Below are 23441 nucleotides of genomic sequence, written 5' to 3'. Positions count from 1 at the left end.
CTCTTTCTCCTCGCTACCATGCTCTCCGACCACTCCTCATAGCCCCCACGCTCGTCGTCTCGCTCGCTCGCTCGCTCAAGCCTGGGAGTGATTATCTGCCCATTGCCAGGAGGAGGACAGAAGGAGAGGAAAGGGGGGGGTGTCTGGAAAACAACTGCTCGCTTACCCCTTGTTCCGATTCCAGGGGCTCGGCTTTGACTCGGACTGCAGGCATTCCGTCAAGCATTAACATCCTGGCTCTTCGCCGGCCTGTGAAGGGACAAAGTGGAGGCGTGAGCATGTTGAGTAAAGAAGTAAACACATCTTTCTGTCACAAACACATTTGAGTTGATTTCTGACCCTAAAAGGGTACAATCCAAACCAGAATTTAAATAACTCAACCCTCTAAAACTGAGTAGTTCACTAGTGTCACTGCTGAGGAGATTGTGTCGTATTTTCACTGTGATCATAATCAGTGGTGTTGAAAACTGGATGGTTTCCTCAACGTTTTCAAATATTTTGCCCCGGCCTAAGATTAGGAGGATAGCGTTTGGGTTTGAGTTACGGTTGATCAGACGACATTCGGTGTTAGCTTTAGCATTGGGGCAGACCTTGGCAAATGTTGGCCCATGGGCTGTTTGGGGTTCAACCACAGGCATTTGGCAGACCTCAGAAAAAGGACGGCTAATATCACGACTAATAAGACTTGGCAGTTGGTGCTCAAAATGTTAACACATTTCACAAATGAAGAAAAAAATGATGAACACTGTAGACATGATTTTTGTCAATGTTGATTAGAAAAACACACACACATCACAAGAAGAATATCCCACATGCATTGTGGCTTGTCAAAATGCATTTCAGCAAATTCCGGTCTCATCAGTCTCAAGTTATTTCAGTCATGATTGTGGCTTTTTCACTTTTTAACAAAAGCGTACCATTAGTTTTGCCTACGCCCAGTTCAGAAAGAAAAGAACACTGTGTAACCGCTGAAATAAACAGCAGGCTCGGTCATGTTCTGGGGCTGCTTCGCTAAACCCAGCACAGTGGATCACCAACTCTCTCCACACCACCGAGTTACCCCAATCGGCCCATTCCCCCCAATTTACTGCAACTTTCTTTAGAGGACCAGCATAATTTTGTATTATCATGTGTGTGCATATGCCCCCCTTCACCCCACCTATGTGTGCGCGCAATTTTTTCACTCACAGCCACAAACTCACAGCCTGAGAGTCGTGAAGAGTCATTGCCAAAACACCTTTATATAATGCCATGACAGTAACTTAGTTTTTAAGCAAAAATGCCTTCATTTGTGCTGGCGCTCTGCATTACATTGTGTGTTGCACAGGCTGTTAGACTGCATCAGACTCCACATTAAGACTGAGCATGGGAGCGTTATTGAAGTACAACGGACGCTGCTGTAACAGTATTTTGAAAAAAAAAAAAAAAAACACGAAGCAATCAAGCCACAAAAAGTGAATTACAAAGTGGCAAGGGACCTCTGTATTGCTATAAAATAATAAAATGCCAAAAAAATATACATTTTAACCTAACTTCTATACAGTAAACGGGAATACTGTATTACCATGAAAATAATAAAATAACTACAAAAATAATACGTTAACATATAATTATGTAAGGACTGAACTAGACTACAGTTTTTAAATATAAAAAAATATATATTTCTAGTTGCTCTAAAGTGACAAAACTGTAAAAGTTAATAACTGCAGAATTAAAAAAAGAACTTTTGCGTGGCAAATGAATGCATGTAGAAAGGTCCAATGATATACTTTGAATTCTGATAGTGATCTAAAAGCTGACATGAATTTGGATAAGCTGAGTCATTATGCTGTTTTAATAAAGACATTCGGCTGCCTGGTGGGCTGTTGCAGGCCGAGTTCGTCCTCCACTGACAGACAATAACTGGCTTGTATAAGTAGTTACTCAACAGTTGTTGCGACACCACCGCCAGGTCACGGTTCCTCGTGTCATTCGGGCAAAGAAAAAAAAGCTGAAAATTCACAGCAAACACACACACATGCAACCAATCGTCTTCCCGTCCCCGCTAGGAGCCCTCAGCCCTATCCGGTAGCCTGCAAATGCTGCCGCTGTAAAGGCAATGGAGCCAATAACAGCAATGTATATTCCACATTCCCCTCAGCCGGAGATGACCTTAGGTAGCAAGCCCTCTTATTATTATAGCAGAAGCGTAGAATACAAGCAGCCTCCACAGGGCTATTATTCCATTATGTCCGTCATTCCGTCTTGAGCGCCATTGCAACAACTTATGAGGTGAGGAAATAAACCGCAGTTCCAGATAAATGGTGTACAGCCCTCCTGAGTTTCTTTCCTGACCTTATTGATTGAATGGGGCCATTATCTAATGTAAAGCCATGTTTCTACCAAATGGTATTTTCTGGTTCATTCAATTGGATGCTCTGTGTAGTCTGACACTGGCTCTTCTCTCAGTAAAACATATTTTTTAATGTAGTGAAAAAGAATAAAAGTTCATTTTCATGCATTTCATTTATATTTCAAAATAAAACTAGAGGTTGGTTCAGCTTGTCTCAGTAAAGTGCCAGGGTTTGGCATATGGTCTATTACGTGAGTTTTAACAAGATTGCTTCATTCACTGAATAAATAAATAGCATTACATTGAAATGAAAAAGATGGACCCGATGTTAGTTAGCAGGTGTTCCAAGTAAATCACAAAGTTGGCGAAACTCAATTATTAATGTCCCAAAGCAAACATATTGTCTAGGTGTGTTTTATCTAGCCACAATTTACATAGTGATACAGTTTTGACATGTAGAGTGTGAAATGATTCAAGGACCTAGAAATAACTCCTGTGATCTAGGTTGCTGTCACTACTGAACATTTTTAGAATGGATTATCTCATCGAATAATCATGTTATTGTAGATTGTCGAGAATTATTGTTACTTGTATAGCACGAAACCATATTGGATAGTAATTTTATTTTGCATCAACCCATTATAGAATAATAATTTAACCAATTATTGTTTATTTATTATTTAGTGGGAAAAAAATGAAATAACAATTAAGCAATGCGTTACGAGAGGGATTGACATTGTACTCACCAAACATTTTGAAACTGGTTTTCCAAAGTAAGAGCATATGTCCTAATGATTAAACACAAAAGATCAGCTGTCTATTTTCATGGCAGACTACAGATATCAGAGAATAATTCCTGCAGAGAGACTGAAATCAGAAATTACTTGTCAATGAGTGGATTAATTTTGGTAGCTCTAATCTTTACCCCAAAATATCTAGACAGGTACCAGAAAGATCAGGTCACTTTTGTTTAATTACTCATTTAATGTGTTTCGCTTCCATTCCATTCTTAAAATTCCACTTTTAGACTGGCTTGTGCCAGCTGACCAATTAACAGACAGCATCTAATAGCTGTACTGTATAAGCAAAGCCTTCCCCAGGAAGCACCCCAACAAAAGAGTACAAACATGTATAAGACCAAAGAATATATCAAATCAAAATGCTGGGTGAACATGGGGAGATTAAGCCGCCTTTCTGCAGGCTACCGAAACCACTAATTTAACCAGAAACAAAGAGCCGATTAAATGCCACCTATCGTCCACTACTTTGCCAGTGCAAAGCTAATCCTGGTGGTGTTTGTGTGTGATGGAGGTGGAGTGTTAGAGGGGAGGGAGGATTTACCCCTTCCCAATCTTCTGCAGCCTCCACCTCCAACCCCCTCCCCACACACCCACCCACACACACACATGTACCTCCCTCTCAGGTCTAAGTCCCTCAGGTACCCTGGCTGTGCTGCTATTGTATTGTTGTCCAGCATGTCCTTCGGCTTCAGGTCTTGGTAGGCCCAGATAGCGTTACCATGGTAACTGTTTGAGCGGGTGGAGCAGCAGCAAGAGTCCAGCCTCGAGCCATGTGTTGAAGAGAACAAGGAAAGGGAGTGTGAAGCAAGAAAAGTAAATGGCTTGTTTTCTCTAATAATGTGCGCATTCAAAAATATGACCTTTTTACTTATATGTCCTTAAATGTTTTGGTAAGCCACTAATTGAAAATGCAGCATAAGCTTGAGCACCTCGAAAAAGAGACACACTTTCCATCCGCGGTCCCGCTAATCCAGCGGTGTGTGAACACCTTCATAATGAACTGGCCTGCAGAGAGCTATTCATGGGAAATCAATGGCTAGTGCATGCCGCTGCTTGTGACTGCAATGACCAAAGAGCAAACAGCGGCGAGGGAGGCCTCACGCCGCGTAACGAGCTAATGGAGGAGGGTCAGGTCGAAATACTTTGACCGATTGCTCCACCGCAGGCCCGACAAAGCGGATTCTTTGCTCAAAGTAGTCAAACAATGCATCTAATAGTCAGCATCAGTGCTCTGCAGGCGACCGTGAACTGTCGTCTGTGCAACACCAGTGGGCTCTGTGTGAGCGAGATAGCGAATGGGCGGTGGACTGTGGGGGCGGAGATGCAGGTTAGATTAAGATCACCTTTCCATTTGCTGCACTCTCAAATAAAATGGCCATCCCAGGTGTGTGGGGGAGTCAGTGGAGTGTTGAGGCATGTCATTTCTCCTTCCAAGAAGCAAAATTCCTCAAGAAAAAGCTAGCTGAAGTTGAAGTGACCAAAATTCATACGAAAACAACATATTATATACATGACTAATCCAGGAAGACAATTTTAGACAATGTCAGTGGCATTTGCTTTAACATGGGTAACAGATCAAGTCCTCGACTTGAGAATCATCAAAAGTACAGTATGATTCTTTTGATAGCAGGACCCTTATCAATTAGGGTTTTAGTCAAACTCTGGCATTGTGGAAGTACAATCAAATTCAAGAGCCATGCTTGGCTTACAAGCAATGACAAAACATGTTTTTTTCACTTTGCCCATCTTACTTCTAGCTTACCAGAATGTGTGGTTTAAATTCGGTGGCATCATAACAAAATCTGTTAAGGTTCACTGAAACTGGCTAAAACCTTTGAAAAATGAACGCTTAAAACAAATCAGTGTGTTTTTTGGCATGACCTCTGGCAACTTTTTTCTGGCATCAGTTCATAAATAGACAAGGTGGTCAGCTATCATGTTGCTTAGCGAAACGGCCTTCAAAAGCTAAACAGAATGTTCTACTGGGTCACACCAGCACAGCCACACATCATATGGCAAATCCGTCAAAATGTGCGTTGATTCATCCACATTTGTGGAATCAGAGATGACTAATGTTTGGTATGCATTTCCGGTCCTAATTCATCCCGATGTTTGTTGATTGATTTGGGGTCAAGGTTGGGACAGGATACTGTACATATACAGTGGTGTCTACTAACAAGTCAACCAACTTCGGATTTTCCAAAACAAGAGCCATCACTTGTGCAATTTTTGACTCGTGAGCTAACTTTCACATCAAGCGTACAGTCTTCATTACAATTAATTGCCACTATCAGTTAAGTTTGAAACTAAACACACAAAAAAAGGTTTTAGTTATTGTATATTTAATCAAACCATTTCCCTTTTCCTTAATGAACGTCCACCAATGTAATGCTAACACACAATGCAAAACACTAAATACTGGCTACAGAAACCAGAGTTGATCTTGTGGGAGGTGTAGATGTTTGGATATTTTGTAAAAATGGAAAAATTTAGATAAACAATTTCTTAATGAATGAATGATTACTAAGGACCGATACAATGATGAAGAGGCATTCCCCAAGACCTCCCAACATATTATGAACGGGCAGAGTAACCTCAGTTATCATGCAATGTTACCAGAACCAACCTGGCACGATTCTCCACAAAAGCAGGACACTGCAGCAATGGTGTGTGCTTTCACAAAGCGAGGCAGCATCCGGGAATCATGTCTTTAGATGACGTCTTCAAAAAAATTTTCAACACAACTATGCAGGAGAAATGAGTGTCAAAACAGCTCTTCAACAAACTCAGTTGCCAGTAAATGGCAGTCAATCTCATTGCCCTAATTCTATGTCGCTGCCGTTTATAGACAACAGTGACCCAGAAAAAAAGTGAACAAATTCCACTTATGATGGACAGCGTGAAAGGAACTTTCTCTACTACCTCTGAAAGTGGTTGGTTGACTCTGTCCCCAGTTTTCTGTTTTCTTTTTTTTCTACAGAAGGAGCAAAACCATCGCTACTGTTGTCGAGACACAAAACAGGGCTTTTTTTTTTTTTTTAAATCATCATTCAAGTTCCGTAGTTTGTCGTCATTTAGGTTATAGGTGAGCTGGAGCGTCTCTCAGCTGATCGTATAGACTCCACTTGTTGCCAGCCAATCCAAGGGAAGATAGGTCTTTCTTCTGATCGACTTGGAGACTGGTTATGTTTATTTTTGTTTTAACTTGCTCATTGTTGATAAGCTTCAAACTCCTGATTGCACAAACTCGAGTTCAAATGCAGGTAAAACTGTGAAACCATGACCAAATTGGCCTTAAAACCAACAGGCCTTAAAAAAATGTCTAGATAGTGTTAGCTTTAGCATCTGTGATACTAGTTTACAAAGAACACTTTGGATAAAATGAACAACAGATTTGCTGTGAGCTTCCGCTGATCGCTTCGAATAGCAGAAAACACCAAACATATGTACTATATGCGGGTTGCACACAGCCCCATGCTATCGCAACACAAGCAGGTGAAAGGACCCACCCGGCTTATATCCTGGCTTGCACCGCACTATTTCTTCAGGTGAAAGTTAAGCTTGAATCAACTTACTGAAGCAGATGTAATAAATTGCCGCCTTGCCTGCCCTACCCTTGCATGCGCTTACCAGCCCAAAACAGATTGTGCCACCCAGCCTCCATCAGTGCTTTTGTTTCCATGTCGAGTGCCCGGGGGCGGCCAGCTACATCTGTGTCGCAGAGGCTGGACCTGCTGCCATTGGCCCCGAATGCAAGGGAGGTCAAGAGGAGTGATGAGGCAAGGAAGCGGGCAATGAATTATCAGGGATACATAAAGGGAGTTGATAGCGAATGGGAAGAGGCAAGCTGGGGCTGGTGAGATGGTTGAGGAGCTCAAGGGGGGTGTAAGGAGGAAGGGGGGGGGGGGGTGAGAGTCAGAGAAGCGAGAGAGGGTAGAGAGGGGATATGGACTACAGCCAAGGCCCGGTCGAGCGCAAAGCACACAGTGCAAGAATGCCAACAGACCCCCCCCACCCCTCTTCCCACTGCCTCCCACTCAGTCCTCCACCCCGGCAGAAAGAGAGAGAGAGAGAGAGAGAGAGAGAGGAGAATAAGACATGAAACCACCCTCTTTTTTGAGGGGGGGATTGGTGCAAAAAACTAAAAAGAGCCGAAATTGTTTCCCGTGGAGCCCCTCCTGATGTGACACAGTCATAGCGGGCCTAGCAGCTCACTCCTACACTCGTTCTGTTCAGCAACATTTAGAAAGCTGCCTGATTTAATGATTTATTCACAATGAAGGCTAATGTTGAAGGCACTAACGCACAGTCTGACTGGATGACGTCGGCTTCTCATGTCTCAGGGTTTGTACTGTATTGGCTTCCGTTATAGAGGCTGATTCAACAGAAAAGGAACATACGTTAACCTTGAACCCATAGTGTATGCCAGATGGACTGAGTCGCTTATATCAAAGTTCAAATCGGTACATTTGAACAGTCTACTCATCACAACCTGATCCTCAAACGTTATTTTTTTTGTTTGTTTGTTTGATTCTTCTTCTTTACTTGTTTTGAATGACTTCTTAAGTATCATGCTTGAAATGTCAAAGCTTAATCCGGTACATTGTGTTTTTATCATCACTTTATTCACTACAATTTTTAAGACTTTCAGAAATCAGTCCCTTGTCAGAAAAAAACTACAGTTTCAATTTGAATTGCTAGCTTTTATTTGAAATAGTTCACAAAGTATGCGAATTATAATGCTAAGTGGCAAAATATCCTTTGAAAAGTTGACTTACATTGAATGTATAACCCCCAGATGCTTAAGCCATTTAACTGTCTGGCTTTCATTACAAGGTTGGCAAAATAACTTATATTATTGAAAAAATAATAATTTGTTCTGGCGCTCATTGGATGGTTTCAGAATTTCTATTTCATAAAGCTATGTTTTGCCTACCGAGAATAGCCAGCAGTCTTGGATGCTCCAGAGACATTTTTGAGCAAGGCTCAAGAAAGCACTGGAGAAAACTACTTAGCTGTAACCAGCAGGGGAGCTGTTGATTTACTTTTGTACAACAAAAATCAATTTTGTTAATATTTTGAACAACAAAAAAAAAGCAATGTTATATCCACACTACGGCTCATCTCCTCTAAAGGAGTTCCCAGCTAGCTAACCCTATTTTCCTAATACGGGTCGGAAATTTTAACCCAATCCTTGCGAGATCAAGTTTGACCTATTGTATTTGTTGACAAGACTCAAGTGCAAAACACAATGGCAGGATCATTTTACCTAATGGCCAAGCAAGAATGTGCCATACTCACACACTCATGGGTATGACTTGCAGGCTTTCAGTTGGTCAGATAGAGAGGATGTCATTGATACACAGCAAACAGGAAGAGCTACGTTACCAAGTCAGTACAAGTGAAAGGACCTGAACACATTTGCGAGGTTAAACAGAGCAGTTAGAAAAAGTGAGAAAAAAAAAGTTAAGATATAACTCTAATGCGGAACTACTTTTTGGATGATCAGCGTCCATGTTTAGTTCTTATTTCATAACAAAGTTGCGTCAATGCAAATTTGAATGTACATACATTCTGAATGTGGCAAAGCAGTCATATTTACAGTAAACATTTGCATTTAAAACCAAACCCCTCAAGGTCATCAATAATCATCAGTTTATTTTTTGAACTTGAATTTTTTAGTGTGGCAGCCAACTCCGCACATCTCCGCCGAACAAATGTTGCCACCGACCGGGTCCCTACTGGGTTGCAGGGAGCAGGGATGAGCACATTTTCTATTTGTCCTTCATTTGTGATCTTCTACGCTGCAAATCAGACATCGGAATTTAGCACCGAGATGCCCCAACCTTAAGTACAAAACTGGTACTGAAACCAGAGTTCAGCAATGTTTTAAGACTCCACCCCTCTTTAAAAACAGCATCATTTGAAAAGAAAATGGATGAATTGGTGATTATCTCAAGAGTCTGTAAATAAATTCGCCAATGTGGTCGAAATGGAAGGATCGGATTTTAACTAGTTACAGTGTTTTTTATTTGTTTTTGTTTATTTTAATTAAATTCGAATATAATCATGTGAGCACACTCATTTCTGAACACCTGGGAGGAAGCCGGGTCCATTTGTAGTTGATGCAAGTAAACAACAAACCCCTTGGAAGTTCCCATATTCTGGTGTATTGGCCTTGGTTCATAGCTATTTCTGCCAGGGGGGATCCTGTGTCACTAATCCTTTCGAGATGTAAGGGAGGGTAGCGGGGGAAGTGAAGTTGCCGGATGCAGCTGAAGTTTACTGCCTTTACTGACAAACACAATATCAACATGTCCAAATAAGACAGCGATGTTAAAGAATGAGAGAGCGAGAGAACGAGTCAATTCGGTTCATGCATGCACCCTACTAGTAGGTGACAAAGGAAACCTTCAATGGCCCCCCCGGTGACACGATAGAGGTAATAATCAGCTCGGGGCATATCAGTGCTTGCCTTCCCATCTGGCAAACACTAAAGCATGCAATTTGATTAGAGGCAAAACAATGAAATTATAATTTAGCTTTTCTTTGTAAACAATTGTGGCCAGAAGGTTGTTTTCTGGCCTCGTTAATGTAACTTACAACAAAACAATCGATAAACACTTTTTTTATCCGTCTACAACAAATTATAAGGATAATAATTAATAAATACATCTCTATTTAGAAATGCAGTCATACAGTGTTTTTCATTCCCTTGATTGACGATATGTAAAATTACAAATGAATCAATTATTATTTCTAACAAATTTTAAACACTTTCTCGAATGTTCTAGACTCCAGTTTCCATGTCAGTTATATCACACAGAATCACGCTGCCTTATAACAGAGCTGTAGAGCTGACACTGTGTGCTTCTTTTTTGTTGTTGTTTGTTTAACAGTAAAATCGTTGCCAGTTAATCAACAATGTCCAAGCAGGTTGTGTCTAATTAGTGCATTACAAAATAGTGATCTCTGTTGCTTTAAGAAAGATTCCATTAAAATTATTGATTTTGTAGTTTGCATTGGTGTAAAACTGCAATTGTGTAGTATTTCAAGCTCCTCTCATTTAGGTAAATACCAAAATAGTAAGAACTGCAACTGTTTTGAACCGCGAGCATATGAAAACCATGTGTCGGAACATTTTGCTGAGTTGGCCGCAAGAATAAAATGAACATAGGAATAAAAAAAGCACCTGCATTTCATTTCATCAGCCATGTCTAAATACGCCAATGGGGGAAATCATTCATAAATCTTTGGGGTTTCTTGTCTCTGCAAAAGTTCCCGACCTCTACAAAAACCACATCGCTCCCTTGAGAGGCTGCTCGCTCTGAGAAATAAAACTCAAAAAACTTTAAAGTGGTGTTTGGTTTTGTCTGCGCTACCATCTGTTTGTCAGACTCGCTTCTTGAGTAGAATAGAATAGAATAGAATAGAATAGAATAGAATGGAATAGAATAGAATAGAAAATCCAATTAGGAACAAGAGGTATACAAGAATAATATCAAAGAATCAATAGTAAAAATAAATAAATACATATACATTTACAACATAAGGTACGGTCGCACAATTATACATGTGGCACATAAATTTTGATCAGGGGTGTCCAAACCATGGCACAGTGGCCATTTGTGGACCAATATCCAAATTTAAGCATTCTGTGGGATTTCCTAAAAATGACTTTTGCTACTAATAAATCTATTTTAAATTGTGTAGACCTTTTCTAAACTAGTCACATTTCTCTCAATAACTCTGTGGTGTCTAAAGATAAATCATTTTTTTGAGGTGGTTTCCTCCACTTTCTATTGTGTCAAGGTCTAAAACTGTGACTGTATCACATGAATGATTCTCAAGTAACTGCTTAAAAAGTCATCCTTCAACAAATTTCTTCTGTTTTTGTTTTGAATGTAATGATGAGATTCCACTGCTGTTCAGTGATCGTGATAATTTTGGGTACAGGGTCTCTGAACTCTCTTAAATCGTGTCAACCCCGAAACTCTTTGCCTCGGAGAAAGCTGTTATTTGAAGTAGTTTGTCAAAAGAACACCAGAATATTTCAATAATATGCAAATGATTGATTGACTGATTTCTGTATGCTTGATAAATTTAAGAAATAAACTTTCAGCGTGGACCTTGCATTCTTGGATTTTTTTTTAATGTGACCTTCAGAGGAAAACGTTTTGGCAACCCAATTACAGATACTAGTAAATATGTATAGGGGTGCAGCACCAATAATCAGCTGAACTGTATGTGACTGGGTCCTCGGTGGAGCAGTGGTCAGCATGTCCGCCTCACAGTTCAGATCCCTAGTTCAAAGCCACCTCCCTCCGGCCTTCCTGTGTGGAGTTTGCATGTTCTCCCTGCGTGGGTTCTCTTCAGGCACTCTGGCTTACAACCACAGTCCTAAAATCATACATGGCAGGTGTATTGGACATACTAAACTGTCCTTAGGAGTGATTGCCTGCGTGAATGGTTGTCATCTCTGTGTGCCCTGCGATTGGCTGACAACCAGTTCAGGGTGTTCCCCGCCTACTGCCTGAAGTCAGATGGGATAGACACCAGCAATTCCGCGATTCTTGTGAGGATAAGGGGCCCTAGAAAATGGATGGATGGATGTGACTAAAGAAGAGTGTATGTATATACAGCAGTGAACTGAAAATAAAACTGAATTCTATACTGTACTCCTGTACTGGAGACATGAACAGAAAGAAGAACAGGCGGCGTCATTGCATACCTAAATTACACATTGCTCAACTTGATCAAATAAGTGTCTGCTGCTCCCGCCTGGCTGCCGCACAAAAAAAAGAACTCAAGCAAAGTAGACACACCTTGTTTGTGACCTTTGCCTATACCCACCTATCTTTGGTCTCGAGACACACTCGCTCATAAATCCACGCAAGCGTCTCGCTCATGAAAGCAGAAGAATAGAAGCCCATTCAACACACAAACTGCCACCTACAGCCACCCACAGTGTGTGCTAATTCACACTCACATTTCTCCTGCTCCAGAGAAGAGTGTGACATCCTCTTGCATCATGCGCCTCAAAAACGCTGCAGAGGAACAGCGACTAAACAAGCCGCAACCGTGACAGCTTTAACGTGAGGTGGCGTTACTCGAGGCTCACAAGTCAAAGCGATTTGTGACAGCGCTCCAGACACTTTTGTTTTCAATTGACAATCAGTTTTGATGTAAGCATGAAAAAGAAGTTAAATACTCCCTGGAATAATTGAGCTCCCACCCATGCATAAACCCTCAGACGACCAAACCCATAGGGTCAATAATCACTAACGTTCTTGAGTTAGGCAGACAAGGAGGTAGACAAACGGTCATACTCTACTCTAACGGACATACTGACAAATATTCCCCACCATTGTTTTCTGTGCAGAGGTGCTTTACCCACAAAGAAAGCGGCCAGATAGCTTCAGGGTGATCAATATGGTGAACACACTGCAGCAACTTATTATCATTTCAAGAAGACAAAACCAGTGTATCCCTGTCACTGATGAAAAATGACAAGTGAAAATGTCATTTGTGAAATTCACCTTTTGACTTTTTGAACAAAATTGTTTTCTCCTGCATGTTAACTGTTTCAGCTATGTCACTGAACAACTAGATAACGCCATAGTTTGACCTAGTGATGGGACTTCTGGCTTTTTAAATAGAACTGTTCATTCACAAACCACACAAACAAGAGCTGTTCAAAAAAAGACTGGCTCTTTTATTTATTTATTTATTTATTTATTTATTTATTTATTTATTGAAACCCTAATGTTTTACTCTGAAAACACACACTGTGATTAGAGATATATTGCAATCCATGCCATCCTTTAAGTGTTTAAATGTTGGGATATTTAGAATATTCTTTCCCTAAAATATATTAAGTAGGAAGTAAATTTAGGGCATGTTGTGGATAGCCAAACATGTCTCCATTTAGGCATATGAAAAAGTCTAAAAAATAAACTTTCAATAACTTCTTATTCTCTTTCGAAGATAAATAACTATAAACATGCAGGACACTTCATAAAAATTGGCTAACATATGTGTGTACACTGCATCTAAAATGTTCTAGCAATATACATATACAATAACTATAAACATGCAGAAAACTTCACACACATTGGTTAACATATGTGTGTACGCTGCATCTAAAATGTTTTAACAAAATACATATACAGTCTAGTCTGTAACCATTCAAGTCTATAAGATGTCTTCAACAGCTCTTCCTCTCCATTTATGCCCCTCTCTTCCATCTTTCTCCACTCAGTCCCCATGGGATTTTTTTTTTTTTTTCAGAGCTAAAAAACCCACTTACAACTGCATGGCGCCAATACGCTAAGATGACGCGCTTTGCAGAAGTTCGAGGTGGGTGGGGTTGGTCAGTTGGGGAATGACAAATACTCAAGCCCCATCGTTCTCAGTGAAGACCCGTCACATCACTAGTTTGACCACGTATCTCAAATGAGGAGAGAATTGTGATGTAGCAGAGACCAACTAAGATTATCGAGACTAGAGTGTATCGTGATGGAGGACCAGGACAAGACCAAACCTCTTAGTCAAGCTATATGGAATACAAAAGAATAGAATAGAATAACCATCCATTGGAGCTGCTTGTCCTCACAAGTGTCGCAGGCTTGCCGGTGCCTATCCCAGCTGACTTCGGGCAGTTTGTGGGGGACGCCCTGGACTGGTTGCCAGTCAATCACAGGGCACACTAAGACGAACAACCATTCACACACACAATCACATCCAAGCACAACTCACTATGTCCAATACAAAACCTACCATGTAAGTTCTTGGAGTGTGGGAAGAAGGCAGAGTGCCCAGAGTGAACCCACGTGGGCTCAGGGACAACATGCAAACTCCACACAGGAAGGGCAGGGCAAGGTGGATTTGAACTCGGGTCCCTGAGGCTATAATACAATACAATACAATACAATACAATACAATACAATATAATATAATATAATATAATATAATATAATATAATATAATATAATATAATATAATATAATATATATGTTATACATATTATATTATTATTATTATACATATATAATTATAATATAATATATTATATTATATTATATTATATTATAATATAATATAATATAATATAATATAATATAATATAATATAATATAATATAATATAATATAATATAATATAATATGTTAATGTTGTGTCAGTGTTGGCTGTGTAAGAGGTGTTCTTTTTTTGTTAATAAAGTTTAAGTAATTTTAAAATGTAAAGAATAGCTAGATTTACGTTTCTGGTGCTAAAACGTGTAGTTCTAAAATACTCCAAAATGCGACTGCCTCCGTCAAAGGAGCAATGACAGTAAAAGCCCCACAAGAGAATGCTAAGGTATGTTATCGTTGTTTCTAAGCTTCAAGTCAAAATTAAACATTTCTTATCTTGTGCCCTTACAGGGAGGTGCATTTGGGAGTACCAGCATGCTCACAATAACCTGCATGCCTCCCACCCACCACCCACATACCTCCCTTCCTCTATATGGAATGCTGCTTCACTCCTGCCCTAATGGGGGTTTCTCTCCGTAGCCTTTTATCCCCCCAGGCTGTGTGGTGCATGTGTGTGTGTGTGTGTGTGTGTGTGTGTGTGTGTGTGTGTGTGTGTGTGCTGGTGCTCTAGCATGTAATGTACAATATGTCTTAATGTGTGTTTAGCAAATGCCCTTTCCCTCGCCCCCACCCTGCCACCCCAGGATATGTAGTATGTACATACAATTTCCACAATGGCTTGCCCACTGAGCGCATCACAGCACATATGCACTCACATGCGCTCCAAAGCTCAGCCTAGATGTTTTACTACACGGTTGCAATCACAGCCATGTCGAGGCATTGATATGCTGACTCGTTTCCAGCAACTCGCGTGAAAACATGTTAGATTTAGAGACAACACTGGCACTGAGAGTGATATTTTGTACATCAGGCAATTTCGAGTGAAGAATTAAGACATTAAGGAATGTAAGGAATACACAAGGAATGTATAATCATGAGAGAACATTACAGAAAGCTCATCAAGACCAACTCTCAGCGTTTGCTTCAATTTCCACTGATTATACTCTCAGTCATTGTGGTCAACTACCAAACACAACCAAACACCCGCTAACTGAACACAATAAAACAATTAAGTAATTGTTTTAATGGGCAATTCAAAAGCCAGATGTTCGAAGCAGTGTCCCAACCTTGGCGACAAGGCAAGTGAAGCAAGTGAAGCTCCATGAAGCTTTGAAACATTTACAAACTATTTGGCTGCAAAGCATTGTTTCATGAAGCTTCATTTGGCCATTGTTCACTGCTATGAGGTCAATAACTTCCTATTCTGAGCATATTTTGGGCTTGACTACCTACACTAGGAGGGAGTTACTGTTCTTGGCTGAGGTTATAGATCTCATATACGTTATTGACCTCAGGATGTTAATGAAATAAAACTACAAAAAAAAAAAATTCCAAAATCAAGCAACTATCCTGTTGATTGGTTGTAGTGACATGTTACAGTATTCTCGTATAGTACAAGATTTGTGCTTTTTGAGCTCCATACAACTTTCTTTTAGATTTGCAAGCTCCACGTACTACAATTATGTTTAAGGAAGTCCCACTAATTTCCAAATCAACAAGTGTTTTTAAGCACATAAATAAAATCAACATTAACAACAAGAGCAACAAACAATTTCAAGATGGTCTTTGCATCTGTATAGTTGTGCAACATTGTCAAAGTACATTTCCACATTGCAAAAATGCAATATTCCTTTATTTCTGACAGCCTTAAACATAGTTTTTCCTTCCCCTACGGGGAGCTTTGACAGGGGATGCTGTTGTGTACCGAGACCGAGAAGATGTCTCTGTATGACTTCTTTTTTCGAAAGACCTCTTTTCATCGGTGAAGCCCTTTGAGACTTCGGTGATTCAGGGCTATACAAATAAAATGTGATTGATTGATTGATCGAATAACAGTGCTAAGAGGATAAGGGTTTATGTGTAATATGATCTGTGGACCTCGTTGAGGCCATTGAGGGAGATGTTCTATTAGGTACAACCCCTGAAAATGACCAAAAACATATTTAAACACAAATGGCTACCTGGCCTGGCCATTAGACTTTACACTGTTCTGATCATCTGGAACAGCTCTAGAGATATTTTGCATTGAATCAATTGTATTGTCATAATTTGCTTATCAATAAAAGACATCATTTATCGGCTCAGCAAAATATGACAAGACAAATAATTGCATTCATTACGGGGATTATTTTTTTTTTTAATTGTTTTTTTGGAGAAGTGTTGTATCAATGTATTGAATATTTATCCGAAATTTAGACTTATTAATTCATTATTAGTTATTATTTTCCCAAAGCTGTTCTCTTTTGATTTTACCTAAACTTTACTATGCTAATCCCCCAAGAATAGTGGGCGGGGTCAATTCTAGAGTGAACAAAAAAATTGATTAAATGAATTGGATACATTGGTTCCATATTCTGATTGGGTCAGTGAACCTTTCTTGTTTTTAACCCATCGATCATCCCCCAAATCCTGAATATAAAGGCAACGGGAATTTCACAGCATATAGACTGCCTTTCGGTTTTATGTCATGAAGAACCTATGTGTCAGATTTCAAGATTTGGATACACAAACGACAAGTGGTATTTTCCATCCATGGGCCCTCATTAAAATTATTCAGAACTTGCGCAATCAAAAGCATGAAATGTACATTTTTTTCCCCCTTTTTTTGACCGGCTCCAGCTCTTCAACATCACTTAATAAAAGTCTCTCTGTGGTTACCTCAATTAGTCATCCAGTGACTATCAACTGCTTCATTATTTGTTTTATCCTTTGAGAGCATGATGTGCCAAGCTGATACCTGATGGAAGCCGCTCTCACCCGGGGAGTTACGGTTCATGGCGGGAAGTCGTTTGTGTTGACGCCAAAGACCTTGTGGAATGCCAACGCTACCTAAATGGATTCCACATGTTGTTGACATAATTTCCCTTCCTTAAAAGTTGACTCAGAGTACCACGCCGACATCATCTTTACATCAGCCCTACTCTGAGTTCAAATTAAATCAGCACATTAATGGTTAAAAGCACGGGATCATTGTAGTCTTGTGAGCAACCCATATTTGGCCAGACATTGAGAATCGCGGCCACAGATAGTCAGGCCCTACATTGGCATGCTTTTCCATCCTCGCCATGGAAACATGTGAAAGCAACCTTAAATCAGATGACGGGAGCAAAGCGTTCCTCAGCCAGTTGCTTCCCGTAAGGGTGTGACAACAGACTGAGACAAGTTTTTCTTTTTTCTTTTTTTTTTTTCTCCGAAACGTCAACAGAAAGTTCTTGGCTAAATGAGCCGCGATTAAGGCGCAATCAGAAACTTCCATGAGTGTTTAAAGGTCAGCGTGGTGATAACATGTTTCAATGAAATACTTCAAAACAAAGAATCGCCTTCGACGAGCTGTAACCTCCTTAGTTACAATGCAAGTTTTGTTTTTTTAGTTGAGGGACAGATCAGTGTTTAGTCTATCGGCCGCAGCTTCGCAGGGCCGTTGCACAACACTTTCCATGCTCGGGCCACAAAAATCACATGCTGCGATCCCTCCGTGTGCACCCTTAACTCGATTTTGGTCAACAAACACGGGCTGGACACTGGGGTCGAAGGTTGAATCCACAAGAGAAAACACAAAGAGGGAGGAGGGAACATTTTGTCACCAAAACTGCCAGTGTGAAGGAACAGCACAAGGAAGCTGGCTCATGAGATTAACAGAACTGAAAGTTCATTAATAGATGTTTTGTTTTAAAATTGCTTTTGAAGGTTTTATACCTTCAAAGTTACAGATGGTTTCCCTTTGACACAGGAAACGATTAGCCTGTACTAGTTTAAAATTGTATGCTAAAGAGAGAATCTGAATCCGACTCTATTAGTTGCAGTAAGAAATACTGTATAAATCTGTACAAGTCAACATTGAAAAAGTGAAAATGTGGTCAGCCTAGGTTTCACCGCCGTACTACTTCAATTCTGTTGAATTCCAGTCTTCAGAAATATCTGAGCACCACACCTGGGAAAATCTTAATTGGCCTTATTGATGGACTTAAGGTTGATTTGTTTCGACTTTTTACCCACATCTACTAAGAAACAGTAGAGTGTTGGTCAAGAACAAGCCAATGCGCTGAAAAAAATGTCCCATAGAGAATATATGAATATAAAAATAAGTAATTTGAAGGTTAAAATTTTGTCACTTTACTGTGATATTAACTGTTTAACAATGAAATACTCCAGCCGAGCTACAAAACATTACATTACATGACATGTAATGTTAACTTAGGTAAGTCATTCAGTGTAAGATAATACAAGTCTTACATCTCTTAAGGGCATCCTAATTTTACTTTTTGTGTTGGCAAGACGGCTCTTCCTTTCAGAATTTGTAAAATATGAATAAAAAGAGTGCAGTGTAAGATTTTGTGAACTAGAAGTGTGCAAGATTGGAGAGCCACAAAAGGTTTTTGTGAGAGGAAAATTAACACCTCATGAACTGCAAATGCTTCTTGCCAATTTTATGGACATTTTGTTTGGTTTCCAAAGCGGGTCAGTGGTACTGCAATTTTAAAGGTTGCACTCGATGAAGTCGACAATTTTACTGGCGTCTCAAACGTTAGAATTACCAATGTGAAGCTCCTGTCCACTTCTACATCACTCTCCCTTGGCGTAAAGTCATACCGAGAGCTGCAGTGTTTCTGCTAATCAATGTCTATACACTCCATGGACCCCCAAGCAGGACAACGATCCAGCGGTTGGTCAATACAGCAGCAGTTAACCCGGCTGATTAGGGGTAAAGCTGGGCATTTCCAACGAGAGGACAGAACTTCCTGACAGACTGTCTGTCAGCAGGCGACCAATTTGTGTGTCAGACAAGGAGATGCCTCTTAGCGGTGGCTGATTAAATGTCCTGGGCGGCCGAGTGTTGATGGACAGATAGAGTCTATCCATTGGTGATTGCCTTTTTAATTGAGTCCCCCACCACCACCAATGCCATCAGCACCGCCACCTGAGCTGATCGCAATCGTAAGCCTGTGTACAGTGAAACGGGTGGGGGTTGAGTCACAATAGGAGCGAACGTCGAGGCAGTCACAGGGGGGATCGGGATTGGAACAGTGTCACATCACACGGTCTACCATGTGCAGGCGGCACGGTCCGCAACAACCACGAGAGCATGCCGGAGAATTATGGCTAGATTAGACAATTGTGCTTGAAGTTTGACTCCTCTTCGCAGATGTCGCCTAAAAATTCAAAGCATCGTTAGCGAACGCACAATCGCTTTATTCCAGAAGTCAGGTTCGCGCTTTAAATTCCAGCCGCGGTTGCATCGGATCATCCTGTCATCGATGCCCAGAGTGGATGAATCTAATTTTGCTGAACGATCTATTTTTCATTAGTGTTTGGAAGAAATATTATTATGTCATTATCACTAAATACGGGTAGTTTTAAAAATTGTATTACATTATTTGTAGTTTTGGATATTTGGAAAACCTTCACAGTATATAAACCAATTTATGATTTTTATCATCATTGTTTCTATTGCGGGCCACTGAAAAATGAATGGCGGGCCACAAGATTGGAATACCCATGTATTAGACCAGTGATTCTCAAAGTGGCGTCCGCAGACCCCCGGGGGCCTGTGAAATAATTTGGGTTATTAAAAAAAATATATGTACTTGTGTTAATTTTATTTTATATGAAATTGTGAAAGTATTCATGACTCTTCGATAAAACAATAAATTCAACCAGCGCAAAATATTTTTAATATTGTAATAATTTTGAAAATTGTCAAATTACAATCCAAGTAATCCACATCATCATCAAAGAGCTTGATTATTTAGTCACTAAATATTTGGCAGCAATATAAGGAGGCGTGCAATTTGCACTTTATATTTTGTGAACTTCAGCATGGCTGAAAAGTAACACATATACTTTGTTGCTGTTCGGTTTAAATTATTTTTTGTATTTTGTTTCTGCAAACATTGGCAATGCTGGTCCTTGGAAAATTTGCTTTCATAAAGGGGTCCGTGACTCCAAAAAGTTTGAGAACCCCTGTATTAGACCATGCATTAGGTGCACCTGGACAAGCTTACAAAATGAACTCCAATCTAGGAACCTAATTATGACTTCTGCCCTTTTAAGTTTAATAATTAGTTCTGAATGGAGTCAGAGGTCTTTATAAGTGGTGTAAAGGCAAAATTTGTGAAACACCTTTCAGTAAACTAGAGCGGAATCTTTAAAGTGGAAAAAACATTCATTCATACAGATTAGCATTTGATAAAAATTTGGTGGGTACTATAACAACGCGTCTAAAGTCCCATATCTCATCAGTCTTTAAAATCACGATCCTCAACTCTTGTCGTTACAAGACTTGTGCATATGTTTTGCCCTTTCTTTGCTTTTTGTAACACATATTCCAGAAAGCTTCCAAAGGAGAAGCAAACAGAAAAAACAGGAAAATTCCAGTGAGAGGGTATATACCAATGTTGCTTCACGTTTTGTCACATCAAAGAAAAGGTAGACCGCTCTGTTCTTTACATATTGCTAAACTTCATCACACGTACAGTCTGTGAAAAATTGAGAATCTGAAAAAACGAGGTGCACTAACTGCGAGGAAAATAGATTTATTTTTTTTGCATTGATTCAGCTAATGCAGGTTATTTTGAGACTCTCATTTCCCAAAATGAAAATATAAAAACACTATCAATATGAACCTGGGATTGAATGTCTGTACTCCATAAAGATGTATAAATACGTCATTGGGATTGACTGTGCTAATAATGGTAAGATTGTATTCTTTGAGTTTTGTTTTTGCACTTGTAAAATTTTACTTTTGAACATCATCTGGACTGCTGATTAAAGGTGTAAGATGGTGAGGTTTAGTTTTCCACAAAACCATCTCCAATGGTAAAAATTGTTCCAAAATGAAAGCCACCCTTAGGATTTATTTTAGTTTTGTTTTTTTTTAAAGAAATATCCCCCAAAATGTTTCCCAGAGCCATGTCTCATTTATCCACCATTGCCTAATAATGCAATCAGATGATTTAGATGTCAGCTTTGGTATAAGAAATAATTTGTTTTCCTGAAAAATGCTTCCAGGCTTGGGTGTTAAACATCACAAGATTGTCAAAGCACTGTGCAAGGCCCTCAGACACAGACAGCATCTCCACTTTGCCCCTGCAGGGGTTCTTTGGTTTACTACAACATACATCGTGTGTGTGTTTTATATTATGAAAGGGTGTATTCATTTGGTTTAAAAATACATCTAAAGAAGTTATGGTAGCTACTATTTTTTAATTGACCGTCTCAAACTGATTTTAATATAAATATTTACTGTTATTGAATACAGAATACAGAACTAGCAGTTGACAGTGGATTCTGATTTACGTACAAATTTGCCTCATGTCACTACATCAGGGAATGAACTAGATTGTAAACAGGTGACCCTTGTACTTCCGCTTGTGAAAATAAATACCAGGTCCACCATATCCGTGGTCCCAATGTTGGTGGCATAAAAAAAAAATCTAATTTTCCGAAATTAAAAAAAAGAAAAATGATGGTTTGAACGGGCAGTGTAAAAATAATGGGCGGGAATGGTTAAAAGGAATGTATGTTACTGTTAAACTACTTAACATCTACATGTTGTTTTCCATCACTTTTGTTTGTCGTGCAAGTGTACTAAATGTTGTAGCCAATAAGTGGCTATAAGAGACTTCCACGAGCTGATCCCCACCGCCTACCCCTAATATGGAAATGTATTTAAGTGAGAGTTCAATTGGACACTAATAATCACACTTGCTGAACATGAAGTGATCTGCAGGGGGTCTCATCTCCACACACACTCACACGTTGCATTAGTGCGCAAACACACACACACACAGCTGTCACGCAGTTACAGTCGTGGCGAAGGCCTCTCGCTACAAACGTCGGGGTAAAGTCACAGAGGTCAGCGCTCAGTTTCCACATCAAACCCTGGAGCAGGGGCAACCCTCCCACCTTTCTCTCGCCCTCCTCCCCCTTCGCTCCCTCTTGCCTGCCCTCACTACGTTTACAAATGCCTTTGCTGTCAGCTCTGCCCCCCGCCGCCACCACACACACACACACACACACACACACACACACACACACACACACACACACACACTGTAATTGAAAATAACAACCAAGCCCCCCCCCCCACCCCTTGGCCTGGTGGTGGTGTCTCTCTCTCTCCCGGCCACCCTGACAGCTCGCCATCAATACCAATGACTATTACCCTACACTGCCGATGACATCCAAGACACCCTGGCCTGCAACACTCTTCCCACCCTAGCACATACCCCCCACCCACCCTACCCCATCCCACCCCACCCCACCCCGTGTCCTTCCTCCCGCTACCCGAGCCGCCCTAATGTTTAACCCGTTGCTAACAGCCGCCGTCTCTAAGCTGCCACACAGCAGGCTGTGGTAGGCAAACAACACACGCACACACTGGGCACACAACTCTTTCTAAGAGGGGGCAAACTTTTCCACTGTGCTTCCGCACAAGTTTGGCGCGTCTTTAAAAGTTGCCTCGCGAAAAGGGTGAATTTCAACTTCACACTGCAAACATGGGGTGTCGCGCTGACACATTAGGTGAGCTGTCATCTCTCCTTGGGCAATGACAGCTGAAGCCATGCACACGCGTAAGGCAAACGAAGCACAACAACAATAACAAACAAGCGAGGCGGCTGAGAGAGGATGGTAAAAGAAATGAGAGTGCACACAGACCTTGTCAGAAGCTGCAGAGCCGTGGAGAGTGTTTTCCTTTCCACGGTCTCCTCTCCCTCTCCGCGTCTCCTCTGCTATCAGTGAGTATGGACGAGTGTGAGTGTGTGTGCGTGCATGTGTGTGTGAATGTGTGAGTGTACGCTCAGCTCCCTCCCCTTCTGCCTCTCAGCTGCTGCGCGCAGGCAGGCAGCTCTCAGGAAATGAATGGGGAGCGCTGCACAGAGTTGTGTTGTACTTGCAAATGACTTAACCCCGCATCACATGATCCGCTCAAATGTAGGCTGGACCGGTGGGTGGAGGCTTCATAAACGCGCGCACACACGCGCACACACGAAGAAAGAAGACAATATACTCTAAGCTTTAACAGCATGCGTCGAATTACACAGGGGGGCCCCGCCAAATATTATTGGGGGGGGCTTCCAGCAGAGCGAACGGCCTCGGGCAGGACATCATGGGTGTGTTTCAAGAAGACGAAATGATTCTTTTTAAAATAACCTGCGAGGTGTTTAGCTCCTA

The 23441-nt window shown here is 40.7% G+C and overlaps 1 protein-coding gene across 1 annotated transcript in view; it reads right to left on the bottom strand.

Annotated features, from left to right (window-relative positions):
- klf12b (Kruppel like factor 12b) overlaps window positions 1–23113 on the bottom strand; it is a 51280-nt gene extending 28167 nt beyond the window's left edge. Inside the window, exons 1-2 of the mRNA XM_088415423.1 lie at window positions 22926–23113; window positions 167–249 (exon numbers count right to left, since the gene is read on the bottom strand). Of these exons, the coding sequence (XP_088271549.1) occupies window positions 167–232 (66 nt within the window). The 5' untranslated portion in view covers window positions 233–249; window positions 22926–23113. The remainder of the gene's footprint in view (window positions 1–166; window positions 250–22925) is intronic.
- Between the last annotated feature and the right edge of the window lie 328 nt (window positions 23114–23441).

The sequence above is a fragment of the Hippichthys cyanospilos genome, chromosome 5 (assembly GCF_059441005.1).
Source record: "Hippichthys cyanospilos isolate Australia breed blue-spotted pipefish chromosome 5, RoL_Hcya_1.0, whole genome shotgun sequence".
In the NCBI taxonomy this organism is placed as follows: Eukaryota; Metazoa; Chordata; class Actinopteri; order Syngnathiformes; family Syngnathidae; genus Hippichthys; species Hippichthys cyanospilos.
This window is presented reverse-complemented; position numbering and strand designations above follow the sequence as displayed.